The 12,931-nt window shown below is 45.4% G+C and overlaps 1 protein-coding gene across 2 annotated transcripts in view; it reads right to left on the bottom strand.

Annotated features, from left to right (window-relative positions):
• LOC132825922 (collagen alpha-1(XXVII) chain-like) overlaps positions 1-12,931 on the bottom strand; it is a 593,955-nt gene that overhangs the window by 109,864 nt on the left and 471,160 nt on the right. For both annotated transcript variants that reach the window (XM_060841558.1, XM_060841557.1), the window contains exons 35-37: positions 12,588-12,641; positions 10,705-10,758; positions 2,375-2,482 (exon numbers count right to left, since the gene is read on the bottom strand). In XM_060841558.1, coding sequence (XP_060697541.1) covers positions 2,375-2,482; positions 10,705-10,758; positions 12,588-12,641 — 216 coding nt within the window. The remainder of the gene's footprint in view (positions 1-2,374; positions 2,483-10,704; positions 10,759-12,587; positions 12,642-12,931) is intronic.

Below are 12,931 nucleotides of genomic sequence, written 5' to 3'. Positions count from 1 at the left end.
ACGTTACAATGCAGTCCCAACTTGCATTCTCAAAGGGATCCTTTGAGGTGCCAATTACAGACAAGCAAAAGAAAAAAAATCTAAACTGTTGTAGTTCTGTTCGCCGAGCTGGAAGTTTTTGCTGCAAACATTTCGTTCCCTGGCTAGGGAACATCATCAGTGCTATTGGAGCCTCCTGTGAAGCGCTGCTTTGATGTTTCTTCCGGTATTTATAGTGGTTTGTTCTTGCCGCTTCCGGGTGTCAGTTTCAGCTGTAGTAGTTTGTATGTGGGGTCCAGGTCGATGTGTCCGTTGATGGATGTTCTTGCCGTTTCCGGGTGTCAGTTTCAGCTGTAGTGGTTTGTATATGGGGTCCAGGTCTATGTGTCTGTTAACAGACACATAGACCTGGACCCCATATACAAACCACTACTGCTGAAACTGACACCCGGAAACGGCAAGAACATCCATCAACGGACACATCGACCTGGACCCCACATACAAACTACTACAGCTGAAACTGACACCCGGAAGCGGCAAGAACAAACCACTATAAATACCGGAAGAAACATCAAAGCAGCGCTTCACAGGAGGCTCCAATAGCACTGATGATGTTCCCTAGCCAGGGAACGAAACGTTTGCAGCAAAAACTTCCAGCTCGGCGAACAGAACCACAACAACGGACACCCGAGCTACAAATCTTCAACCAGACTTTAAAATCTAAATTCTCCTGCCTTGGAAATGCATTGGTCAAATGATGTTACTGATTTAAGTGGGAGTATGTCCGGCTGAGATCTATACAATTTACACTGAAAGGTACCAAGTTGAGGAAAGAGTTTCCCAAACTCACCATGTGCACCACCCACATTTGCAAGCATTAGTTTGTGTCTGTTTCTGGATTTGAACCACTTTTGGGAATGATTTCAGCTCCACAACAGTGTAGCTCGCGTCACCTGGTCCGTCTGACATCTGTGCCCTCAGTAACCTAACTGTGCAGTGTTATAAAATGTCAGATTGAAACAATCTGCAGATGCAGGGTACCTGGCTCTTGAAGTTGCTCAACAACTTCCTAAATGCATAGATGTTAGACAGAGTGGAGATTCACTGGGGAGAAAGGACCTCTTGCTTGTAGTTAAATTCAGCATTTTAAAATAGTTTCCAAAAGACACACAGTATTTTCCTCTGAACAAGTCATTCTTTTCAACAAAGGGTTTACAGTGTTCCTGAACAATTTCAAACCACAGATAAAGATCACAGCATGGCAACACTCCCACACTCATCCCCACTGAGAATTTTAATGGAGATTATCTAGGAAATGGTGCTCAGATACCTTACCATGGCCCACTCAAAAAGACATAGCGACCAGGAGTTTTATTGAGTGGAAAAAAGGCAGCATTTAATGGTCATTATATCAAACTACAGTGAAAAGAATGTATTTTTAAGAGTTCTCTTGAACGGTTAATATGAAAGGATATTATTAAGCTGGAGAGCGTTCAGAAGAGATTTACCGGGATATTGGTGGGAATGGAATGCTGGGAGGAGGTATGTGTGTGTGTGTGTGTGTGTGTGTGTGTGTGTGTGTGTGTTAGAGCGGGAGTGCAGCTCTCTCACCGTGCCCCCCAGGGTCTCAATCCCTGCCTCGACCACACCACCAGCGACCCCCTTCCCTCCCACCCCCGGGTCTGGCATTCCTCCTCTCTTGGGGTCTGACACCTCTCCACTCAAGTTCTCACACTCTCCGCATCCAACTGCACCCTCCCTACCCCCACCTCAGAGTCTTACTCCCTGCCCCCATCTCTGGGAGTCTCACCTCACCCCACTTCATCAGGTTCCTCACCCACTTCCTCCCTGGATTTCACTCCCCCCACTTGGGGTCTAACTTCACCACAACCATTCGGGGTTTCACCAACCCCCCGGCCCCACCCAGGTTCTTACCTCACTTCCTCCCAGGTTCTCCAACTGCACTCCCGCCAGGGTTTCACTTCCACCTTGGTGTCTCATTTCACCAACCTCCCCTCCCCCAAGATTCTCCACTCCCTCCCCCCGGATACAAGAGGCTATTTGGCCCATCAAACCTAGGCCTGCCTTCTGCAGGAGGAACTTATTCAGTCCCACAGCCTGACCCTTCTCTGCAACCCTACAGATGTTTGTTTTGTCTTTCTGACAATTAACCAGAATAACTTCTCCTCATCGCCTCTGTGTAGATCCTTCATGACGGTGACTTTCTTGAGTTCTGCCCTCTTTTATTCATTTATTTTTCTCTGACGTTGAGGTAGAAATCCCGTGGGTAACTCTTTAAATCTTGATGCATTTCTTAATGTCTTTATTTTCTGGATTATTTTGGAATGTTCCACACTCATGATTTTTTTTTGAGAAATACTGAAATGGCACTTACTTGAACTCCGGTCATTCCTGGTACTCCTGGTGGCCCTTCTTTTCCTTTCAGTCCCTCTGGCCCCTTGTCTCCTTTATCTCCTTCTTCCCCTCGGTCTCCCTTGTCACCCTAGCATGCAAAAGAGATAGGGGTTGGTGAGCGAGGAGTAAATTGTTCAACTAGACAAAGGTAGCCACTTGGTTGTACTGAGTTTGAGCAATGTGGAAAAAACACACCTTACCATCTTCAAGGCTAGGGGGCATATTTTTAAGGAGAGAGGAGAAAGGTTTGAAAAAAAGACATGAGGGGCAACCTTTTACACAGAGAGTGGTTCATGTGTGGAATGAACTTCCACAGGAAGTGGTGGATGTGGTTACAGTTATAATGATAAGTTCATGAATAGGAAAGATTTGGAGGGATATGGGCTAAGTGCAGGCAGATGGGACTAGTTTCAGTTGGGATTATGGTCGGCATGGATTGGTTGGACTGAAGGGCCTATTTCTGTGCTGTATGTTTCTATTGTTCTAATATCTCCACACTTGGGCCAATGTAAAACCCAGATTATCGCTGGTGTGATGCACCTCCAGATGCTTTATAAGGTAAATGGCATCATACAGATGCAAGTTGTTGTCATTACCTGTACAGCGTTTTGAGACTTCCCAAGAACGTGAAAGGCACTACAGGAATGGAAATCATTCTTTCTTGTAAAAGCTGACATGTGAGGAGCAGCATGGTGGTCCAATTATTAAAAGGAAACCAGAAACTCGATTAGTGAGATAAGGAATGAGGAGGGAGATGGAACGTGTCCTGCGAGATGGACATTGTAGCTGTCCTGGTGAATTAGCCTGTCATCCTGCAAATAAAAGCAAAACACCACGAATGCTGGAGAGAAGAAATAAAAACTGTAAGTGCTGGAGAAACTCAACAGGTCTGACAGCATCTGTGGTGGGGGGGGGGGGGGGGGGAGAGAGAGAGATAGAGAGAGAGAGAGAGAGAGAGAGAGAAAAACAAAAGTTTCAGGGCCAGTATGACTCTTCCTCAGAACTGGTTGTTCTTCACTTGTATTTATCTTGATCAACATGATGTGGAGGTGCCGGGGCAAAGTCAGAAGTCACACAACACCAGGTTATAGTCCAACAGGTTTAAGTGAAATCACAAGCTTTCAGAGCGCTGCTCCTTCATCAGGTGACCTGATTTTGTCATGTCACCTGATGAAGGAGCGGTGCTTCGAAAACTTGTGATTTTGAATAAATCCATTGGACTTTAATCTAGGGTTATGTGACTTCTGGTCTTGATCAATGAGACCAACAAAGCATTCAATTGGGAATATCTCTGAATTTCTTTTCCTTAAATCTGCGTTTTAGCTTGTGAATTGGAATTACACAATATATTTTTGATAACACCAGGAAACATTGGGATATTCCCATTTCTTGGTGGAGTGAACTGAGTCATAGATACATTGGAAACCGAGGCACGAGTAGGCCATTTTGCCCTTCTAGCATGCTCCACCTTTCCACATGACCATGGCTGATCGCCCAACTCCGCATCCCATTCCTTCTTTCTCCCCATACCCTCTGATCCTTTTACCCCTCAGAACCTGAACTCTAAACTAAATCGAAGAGTTGTGGATGCTGAAGATCCTGAAACAATAACAGAAGATGTTGGAGAAACTCGGCAGGTGAAGCAGCCTCCACGGAGAGAGGAAGGGTCACTGGGCTTGAACCATCAGTTCTGTTTCTCTCTTCCCAGAAGCCACTAGACCTGCTGAGCTTCTCCAGCAATTTCTCTATTTGTTTCAGGTCTAACTCCTTCCTGAAAACATTCAATGTTTTGGTCTCAACCACTTTCTGTGGCAGAGAATTCCACAGGGTCTCCATTCTCTGGGTGAAGACATTTCTCTTCATCTCTGTCTGAAATGGCTCTCCCCTTATCCTCAAACTGTGACCCCCTGGCTCTGACTTCACTGGTTATTTCCTGAGGGGTCTAATTGCAGCCTGGGACACATTGAGAGCCCACTGTAGGATTTCTTCACTGTTCAAGACGTTACTCTTCTGTTGGGATTTTACAAGGGGATCTGGAATGTCACTGGATCTGGCGATCTCCATGCTATTTATTTCCCTGGGACAACAGCAGCAATCGGGGTGGTTGTGAGTTGACAGAGACCTGCTCAATGCCCAGTTCCAAAGGCACCTCCAGATCCTATTGATGGGCCAGACTGGGTGCTGCTCAAGGCAAGAGTGACCTATAAGTTTTGTGTTTCAAGCATTATTTATGTGTGGAAGGCATAAAAAAAGGAAGCTCTGAGATTATAGGCATTTGCAATGCTGTCAAGCTAGCTTGGATATTGTCTCCGCAATGGAGAGGTGGTGGCATGGCGGTAATGCCATCCAGTGGACCAGGCTAACAGTCTGGCACCTTATGGAATTTAAATTCAATAAATAAAAGAGCTGGAGTTAAAGGTCAGAGTGGTGATGCCCTAGTGGTATTATCGCTGAACTATTAACCCAGAGACCCAGATAATGTTTGAGGGACATGAGTTCAAATCCCATCAAAACAGGTTTGAATCCAATTTACAAAAAAACTGGAATTAAATCTCTAATAGTATCAGTGTAGAGGAGAAGGAATCCATCTGGTTCACTAACGCCCCTCTGGGGCGTGGGGGGGGAGAGGAACAGTCTAGTCTGACAAGCGACTCGATACCCAGTGCAACATGGTTAACACCATCCTGCCCTTTGGGTGTTAAATGCTAAACTGTGTGACACCGATGTCCAAAATGAATTAAAATTAAATGGAGGCCATGAAACTACCAGAGATTGTTGTTAAGAACCTGACTCCTTCAGGGAAAGATGCCTGGCCATCCTCACTCACATGGTTCCACGTTTGAAGGTTCATAAATGGCCTGACAAGCAACTCAGATTAAGGACAAACAGGGATGAGCAATAACTGCTGGCTTTGCCAATGATGCCCACACCTCAAGAAAGGAGAGTAATTCCTTAGCTTGTCTCGGGAATTGACACAGACTTCAAATTATTTCTATTGGACAGACTTTGGCAATGAGATGTAGAAAGCTAGAGATAAATTGCATTCTGCTTTCCATATTGATTCAAGACAATGGAAGGAGGATTGACCTGGATGGTTTGGGAGCTTACCATTATCAAAAGCAAAGTTTAGGGGAATGGAGTTTTCTTATACTGAGACTGAATATATTCCAGATCTCTGAAATACTGCAGAGAGCACTGGGCAATGTAGATTTCAGCTGGTTTATTAGACTTCAGCTGTAACCATGGAACTACAGGGCACAAGTATGTTTTAACAAGCCACCTGGGAGACTGCACTTTTGAAAACAGATAGAGAAATGTATGCAGGGATAAGCTGAGAAGAGAACACATCACGAGTCTACAAGAGAGAGTGGAAAGGTAGAATGAAACTGGTTGGTTATCTATGTTGATATAATACATTAAAAATGCTGTATTCATGTGTTTCCCAGAAACTTTTTCCATTATAAATTCCTTTGCTATAGAAACTGCCTGTGTAAGCTCGTCACATCATAATTAAACCTCCCCCAGCTTCCATTATAAATGTGGATATTGGAATTTATAAAGGAAACATAAAAATAAGGGCTTAATGTAAGACTTAAAAACAGGACAGAACTTTAGCTGAATGCCTTGGTCGAATTATACCTCACTCTCTAACCTCACATCACCTGAAGGCTACACTTGTCTACACTCTCCCTGCATCACAGTGCAAGACATTGAATTGCGGTTGACGAAAATCTACAAGTTTTCATGTCCATGTTTATCATGGAAAGAGCTTTCATGGATGTTTCTTGCTATGGTTAAATTTCAGGACACAATGAGGTGTTGAAGAATTGGATAAATGGGAGCTGGTCAATCATGATCTCATTGACTAGCAGAACAGCACTGAAGGGCCAAATGGCCTCCTCCTGTTCCCAAGTTCCAAACTCTGCATTTTGTATCTCCCAGCTTAAAGAACAGCAATGGTCCAACCACAGATCCTCTGCTTTCATGTGCAGCCGGTTTGCAGTTTAACAATAAACAATGTAGACAAATTCTCATCTGCATGGAACTGTCACTTTTTCTTCCCCAAGAGAAGTTCCTACATTCACAGTTATGTTATCTAATTTAACATGGGACACAGTAGACTCTTCAGTCCGTCCTCCAATCCCCCCAGCCCAGTGAGGAACACTGCTCCACTATCACAGAAAGGAGGGTGTGATTAATGTAAATTGTGCATTCAAAATGGAAACATATTTATTATGTGTGCCCTGGTTAAGTTACACCCTGCTTTCTAACCATGCTTCAATTGAAGATGACACTTGGTTTTCATTCTTTATGCAATTCTATGGGAGATCGATCAGTCCAAGTGTCCATGTTATACAGGTTCCGACATTTTTCATGATTACCTTGTGGGAAGAATATAGAGTCATTGTCATAGAGATGTACAGCATGGAAACAGACCCTTTGGTTCAACTTGTCCATGCTGATCAGATATCCTAACCTAATCTAGTCCCATATGCCAGGACTTGGCCCATATCCCTCTAAGTCCTTCCTATTCGTGTACCCATCCAGATGCTTTTTAAATGCTGTCATTGTACTAGCCTCTACCACTTCCTCTGGCAGCTCATTCCATACATGCATCACCCTGTGCATGAAAAGGTTGCCCCTTCGGTCCCTTTTAAATCTTTCCACGCTCACCTTAAAGCTATACCCTCTAGTTTTGGTCTCCCCCACCCAAGGAAAAGACCTGGTCTATTTACCTTATTCATGTCCCTCAAGATTTTATAAACCTCTATAAGGTCACCCCCCAGCCTCCGACACTCCAGGGAAAACAGCCCTCTCCCTTGAGCCCTCCAACCCTGGCAGCATCCTTGTAAGTCTTTTCTGAACCTTTTCAAGTTTCACAACATCCTTCCTATAGGAGGGAGACCAGAATTGCACACAATATTCCAGAAGTGGCCTAACCAATGTTCTGTACAGCTGCAACATGACCTCCCAACTCCTATACTCAATGTTCGTCATCTTGTAGTTCTTATGGTCTAAGATTTAGTCCTCGTTCTGCATGAGATGAAATAAATTGCTCAGAGTTCTGGAAGAGGCAACATGAACACAATCACTGATGGTGGGTGGGGCATTGTAATGTGCAGTGCACATCAACTGGTTCAGACTACTGGATGACACCAGCTATGTTTGGAAAAAGTTACTGTGCCATATTGTAGCATTCAGAAAACCGAATCTTCATGGTTTCCTGGAGTATCAGTGAAGTTTGATTCTCTGAAGACCATGGAGAACCATATTGAGACTGTCTAATTTACAAGTATCTGTCTCAGGGTGGAGGGTGAAAGGGGGGTGGCCGGGGACAAACATTTGAAAAGTTTCAGGTCATTAGTTGCGGAGTGACTGCAGAACAATGGTCTGTTCTACTCTCTTAGCAGGCTAGATAGAAGCACTCAACACTGGGTGGGTCATAAATTGAATGCAATTGAATTAACTGAGCAAGAACCTTTGACAGGTGAACCATGTTGCACCATAACATCTAGCAAATGCTCTTTGGCATTTACCTGGTTTCAGCGCTAATTGGGAACCAGTCAAGGCTGCTGGCAGTGCTGCTAAATTCTCATTGATGGATTTGCCTCTTACTGAGAGATTAAGTAAATTGTTTAGAGTCCTGGAGGAGGCAAACTGTATATAAACTCTGACAGTGAGTGGGGAATTGTGATATGCAGTGCACTTCGGTTGTTCCACAGCACTGCCAAATCTGGTCCTCGTTTTCAGCTATACTTTCAGGTTGGAGCCTGCAGTTTATGCAACCAAATCTAGCCCATTAGTGTTGATCTTAATTATTAGATATCACGACCGCCACACTTCTCTCCAGCCCGAAAGACTGCTTCATCACTTCTATCTGATTTCTATCTCTTATCCAACTTTGCATCCATACTTCCAGTGTCCCTTTAACACCGCTAACGTATCTGAAAAGGGAGGACTACAGATGCTGGAGAATCAAAGTCAAAAAGTGTGGTGCTGGAAAAGCACAGCCGGTCAGGCAGCATCTGAGGAGCAGGACAGTCGATGTTTTGAGCATAAGCTCTTCATCAGAAATTGGGATGGGCCAGCAAGGGGGCTGACAGATAAATGGAGGGGGTTGGGGCTGGGGGAAGGTAGCTGGGAATGCAATAGGTAGATGAAGGTGGGGGGGCGATGGTGAGAGCTCGATGTGATGGGTGAAGCAGATGGGTGTAAAGATGGACAGGTGGGACAGTTCAAGAAAATGGGGCAGAGTTGGAGGGTTGGGTCTGGGATAAGGTGGTGGTGAGGAGATCAGGAAACTGTTGAAATCGACTTTGATCCTGTGTGGTTGGAAGGTCCCAAGTCGGAGGATGAGTTGTTCTTCCTCCAGGTGTCGTGTGGCTAGAATTTGGCAGTGGAGAAGGCCCAGGACTTGTACGTCCTTGGCAGAGTGGGATGCAGAGTTGAGGTGTTTGGCCACAGAGCGGTGGGGTTGATTGGTGCTTGTGTCCTGGAGGTGTTCTCTGAAACATTCTGCAAGTTGGTGTCCTAACTTCCCAATGTAGAGGAGACCACATTGAGAGATAGTACGTGAGGTGTTTCGAGCTGCAGGAAAGTCTCTGCCAGATGTGGAAGGATCCTTTGGGGCCTTGGGATGGAGGTGAGGAAGGTGGTGTGGGTGCAGGTGCCAGGAGTGGAGAATGGGTTGGTGGGCAGCATGGACCTAATAAGGGAATTGTGGAGGAACAGTCTTTGCAGAATGCTGAAAGGGGTGGGAAGGGAAATATATTTCTGGTGGTGGGGTCTGACTGCAAGTGGCAGAAATGGTGGACGATGATGTATTGTATGCAGAGGTTGGTGGGGTGGAAGGTGAGGACCGGGGCGGAGGGGCGAGTTCTGTCCTTGTTGCAATTAGAGGGGTGGGATTCAAGGGTGGAGTGCAGGAAATGGTGGAGATGCACTGAAGGGCACTGTTGACCACATGAACGGGAAATTGCAGTCCTTGAAAAAGGAGGCCATCTGGAGTGGAAATGGTCTTCCTGGGAACAGATGTGGCAGAGGCAGCGGAATTGAGAGTAAGGGATAGCATTTTTACACGAGGGGGTGTGAGAGGCAATGTAGTCTAGGTAGCTGTGGGAGTCAGTGGGTTTGAAGTAGATGTCTGTGTTGAGTTGGTCGCTGAAATGGAGATGGAGAGGTCCAGGAAGGGGAGGGAGGTGTCCGAGATGGTCCAGGCAAATTTGAGGTCAGGGTGGAAGGTGTTCATTAAATTAATGAATTGTTGAACATCCTCATGGGAACATGAGCTGGCATTGATACATTCATCAACGTAATGGAGGAAAATCTGGGGAATGGTGCCGGTGGAAGATGCTGTTCCACATAGCCGACGAAGAGGCAGGCAAAGCTAGAGACCATGGCTAGCCCTTCCCCTCCAGTCCCACCCCCTCCCATTTAATCTCTCAGCCCTCTTGGCCCCCACCAAAATGTTCCTGATGAAAAATTTATGCTTAAAACGTCAACTCTCCTGCTCCTTGGATGCTGCCTGACCAACTGCGCTTTCCAAGCGCCACACTTTTTGATAATGAAATATGTGAGACATGTTGTCAATTTTGAATTGTGCGTAATGCAGCAACCATTTTGTGCTGTCACACACACACAGACTGAGAAAAACAATTGAATAACCTGCCGTGGTCTTGGTTTAAGGATAATTATCAGATGCTGTGGATAGCTTTTCTTTGACCTTTTCCTGAATCACACTGTGGCATCTTTTCATGCCCACCAGAGAGTGCAGACGGGGTCTCAGTTTAAAGTTTAACTTGAAAGGAATTACCTTCGACATTACTGCATTCCCTCAGTACTTCACCAGACTGTCGGCTAGATTGTGGGCCTTAACTTAACTCCAAGAATATCCAAAGATGTGTAGGTTAGGTGGATTGGCCATGCTAAACTTGCCTTCTAGTGTCCAGGAATGTGCAGGCTAGGAGGGTCAACCGTGGGAAATGCAGGGTTACAGGGACAGGGTGGTGGGAGTGGGTCTGGGTGGGATGTGTTTTGGAGGGTCAGTCTAAATGCAATAGGCTACATGGCCTCTTTCCGCACTGTTGGGATTCTATGAATGAAATATAGCAATTCCTGCACCCAAGCCTTCACAAATCACAAATTTTGGATTTGTTTTTAAGGAATCTCATCTGTTTGAATACAACATTACACTTTCGTCAAATCAATGGCTGCATGTTCTTTCAACAGATATTCACACGGATATTCAGAATTCTAGTATCCACAGATTCCATGTTACTTCCTAAGCAGGCTCATCAAGAAAATTCTGACCTTGAGTCCATCGATTCCAACTGGTCCATCATCTCCCACCAGACCAGGTTCTCCCTAAAAAAGAAGGAGAAGTATTCAGTGATCTTAAGTTCAGCTTGTTCACTGGTGGCTCAGTGGTTAGCGCTGTTACCTCACAGCACCACGGACCTAGGATCAATTCCTGCCTCGGTGACTGTTTATGTGGAGTTTGCACGTTCTCCCCAAGTCTGTGTGGGTTTCCTCCCACAGTCCAATGATATGTAGATGGGAAATTCAGGGTTACAGGGACAGCATTGGGGGCTGGTTCTAGATGTTGTCCAGAGGGTCAGTGTATACTTGATGGGCTGAATAGTCTGCTTCCACACTGTAGGGATTCTATGTTTTGAGGGAGTCAGTTGCATCTGGTCATCAGATGCCAATGAGTAGGTTTAGAAGTAGCTTTGCATGTAATGGCAAACTAATAGGGGACTGTCATGGCAGAGAGGGCATGGAGCCCTATGTTCATATCCTACTTATGTTAGGGGTAGGATTCCAGTTAGGCTTCAAAGTTGTGTAAGGACACCTCTGAACAGGCTGATGAAGGGGAAAAGGATAGATTACTAAGTTCAAAATTTGTGCGAAGATTTGTAGCTCGGGTGCTCGTTGTCGTGGTTCTGTTCGCCGAGCTGGGAATTTGTGTTGCAGACGTTTCGTCCCCTGTCTAGGTGACATCCTCAGTGCTTGGGAACCTCCTGTGAAGCGCTTCTGTGATTTTTTCTCCGGCATTTATAGTGATTTGTCTCTGCCGCTTCCGGTTGTCAGTTCCAGCTGTCCGTTGCAGTGGCTGGTATATTGGGTCCAGGTCGATGTGTTTATTGATTGAATCTGTGGATGAGTGCCATGCCTCTAGGAATTCCCTGGCTGTTCTTTGTTTGGTTTGCCCTATAATAGTGGTGTTGTCCCAGTCAAATTCATGTTGCTTGTCATCTGAGTGTGTGGCTACTAAGGATAGCTGGTCATGTCGTTTCGTGGCTAGTTGGTGTTCATGGATGTGGATCGTTAGCTGTCTTCCTGTTTGTCCTATGTAGTGTTTTGTGCAGTCCTTGCATGGGATTTTGTACACTACATTGGTTTTGCTTATGCTGGGTATCGGGTCAACACTACTATTATAGGACAAGCCGAACAGAGAACAGTCAGGGAATTCCTAGAGGCATGGCACTCATCCACTGATTCAATCAACAAACACATCGACCTGGACCCAATATACCGACCACTGCAATGGATAGCTGGAACTGATAACTGGAAGCTGCAGAGACAAACCACTATAAATGCCGGAGAAAAGATCACGGAAGTGCTTCACAGGAGGCTCCCAAGCACTGAGGATGTCACCTAGACAGGGGACGAAATGTCTGCAACACAAATTCCCAGCTCGGTGAACAGAACTACAACATATTACTAAGTTTCCAATCAATATGGTATTAGTGCACTCACTCACTGAGGCAGTGGTAAGATCACCAGGTTAATAAACCAGAGGTCCCCTGTCAGGCTCTGGGTTTCAATCCCTCCTGAGCAGTAAATGAATTCAAATTCTGCCTTTGAAAGCTTGTCTGTGTAATGGTGACTGCTAAAGTACTAGCAAACGTTATTACAAACTGGTTGCACCCCACCCCCTCCCCCCAACCCTGGTCAGCTCAAAGCTGCTTTACAGCCAGCAGTGTACTTTCTGAAACACAATGGAGAAATCGGCCTATCTGCGCACAGCAAGAAGCCACAAAGTGCCAGGTGGTGATGACCAGATTACCTACTTTTGTGATGTTGACTGAGGGGAGAGTATTGATCATTACACTACAGGGGAGAGCTTTCTCTCTGGAACATTCTTTCACGCCACAAGGGAGGACAGAGATGCAGCGTAATCAACCACTTACCCTTTGGCCCATGAGCCCTGGCTCACCTCTGGCTCCGGGCAGTCCGATTGCACCCTGCAGATCACACCAAAGGTGAGAATTACAAAGTGAAAATCTTAACATGTGAAATCTAAATTTCAAATACTTTGAGCAACATTCAACTCAGGACAAATCATGACTCAGCCACTTTCATTAATTACTTCTGGTGCATGGGTGTCACTGACAACAAAATGGAATGTATCTGACAGTGTTCTCAACAATACACTCACTGTGTATATTAATGCCCTGTATTCATACACTGTATACTAATACCAACAGTGTACATTAATCTTAGGCATATTTGGCTGGTACCCCAAGGAATAGAC

Source organism: Hemiscyllium ocellatum, chromosome 21, assembly GCF_020745735.1.
Source record: "Hemiscyllium ocellatum isolate sHemOce1 chromosome 21, sHemOce1.pat.X.cur, whole genome shotgun sequence".
Lineage (NCBI taxonomy): Eukaryota > Metazoa > Chordata > Chondrichthyes > Orectolobiformes > Hemiscylliidae > Hemiscyllium > Hemiscyllium ocellatum.
The sequence above is the reverse complement of the archived record's forward strand: the minus strand, read 5'-3'. Positions and strand labels throughout refer to the sequence as shown.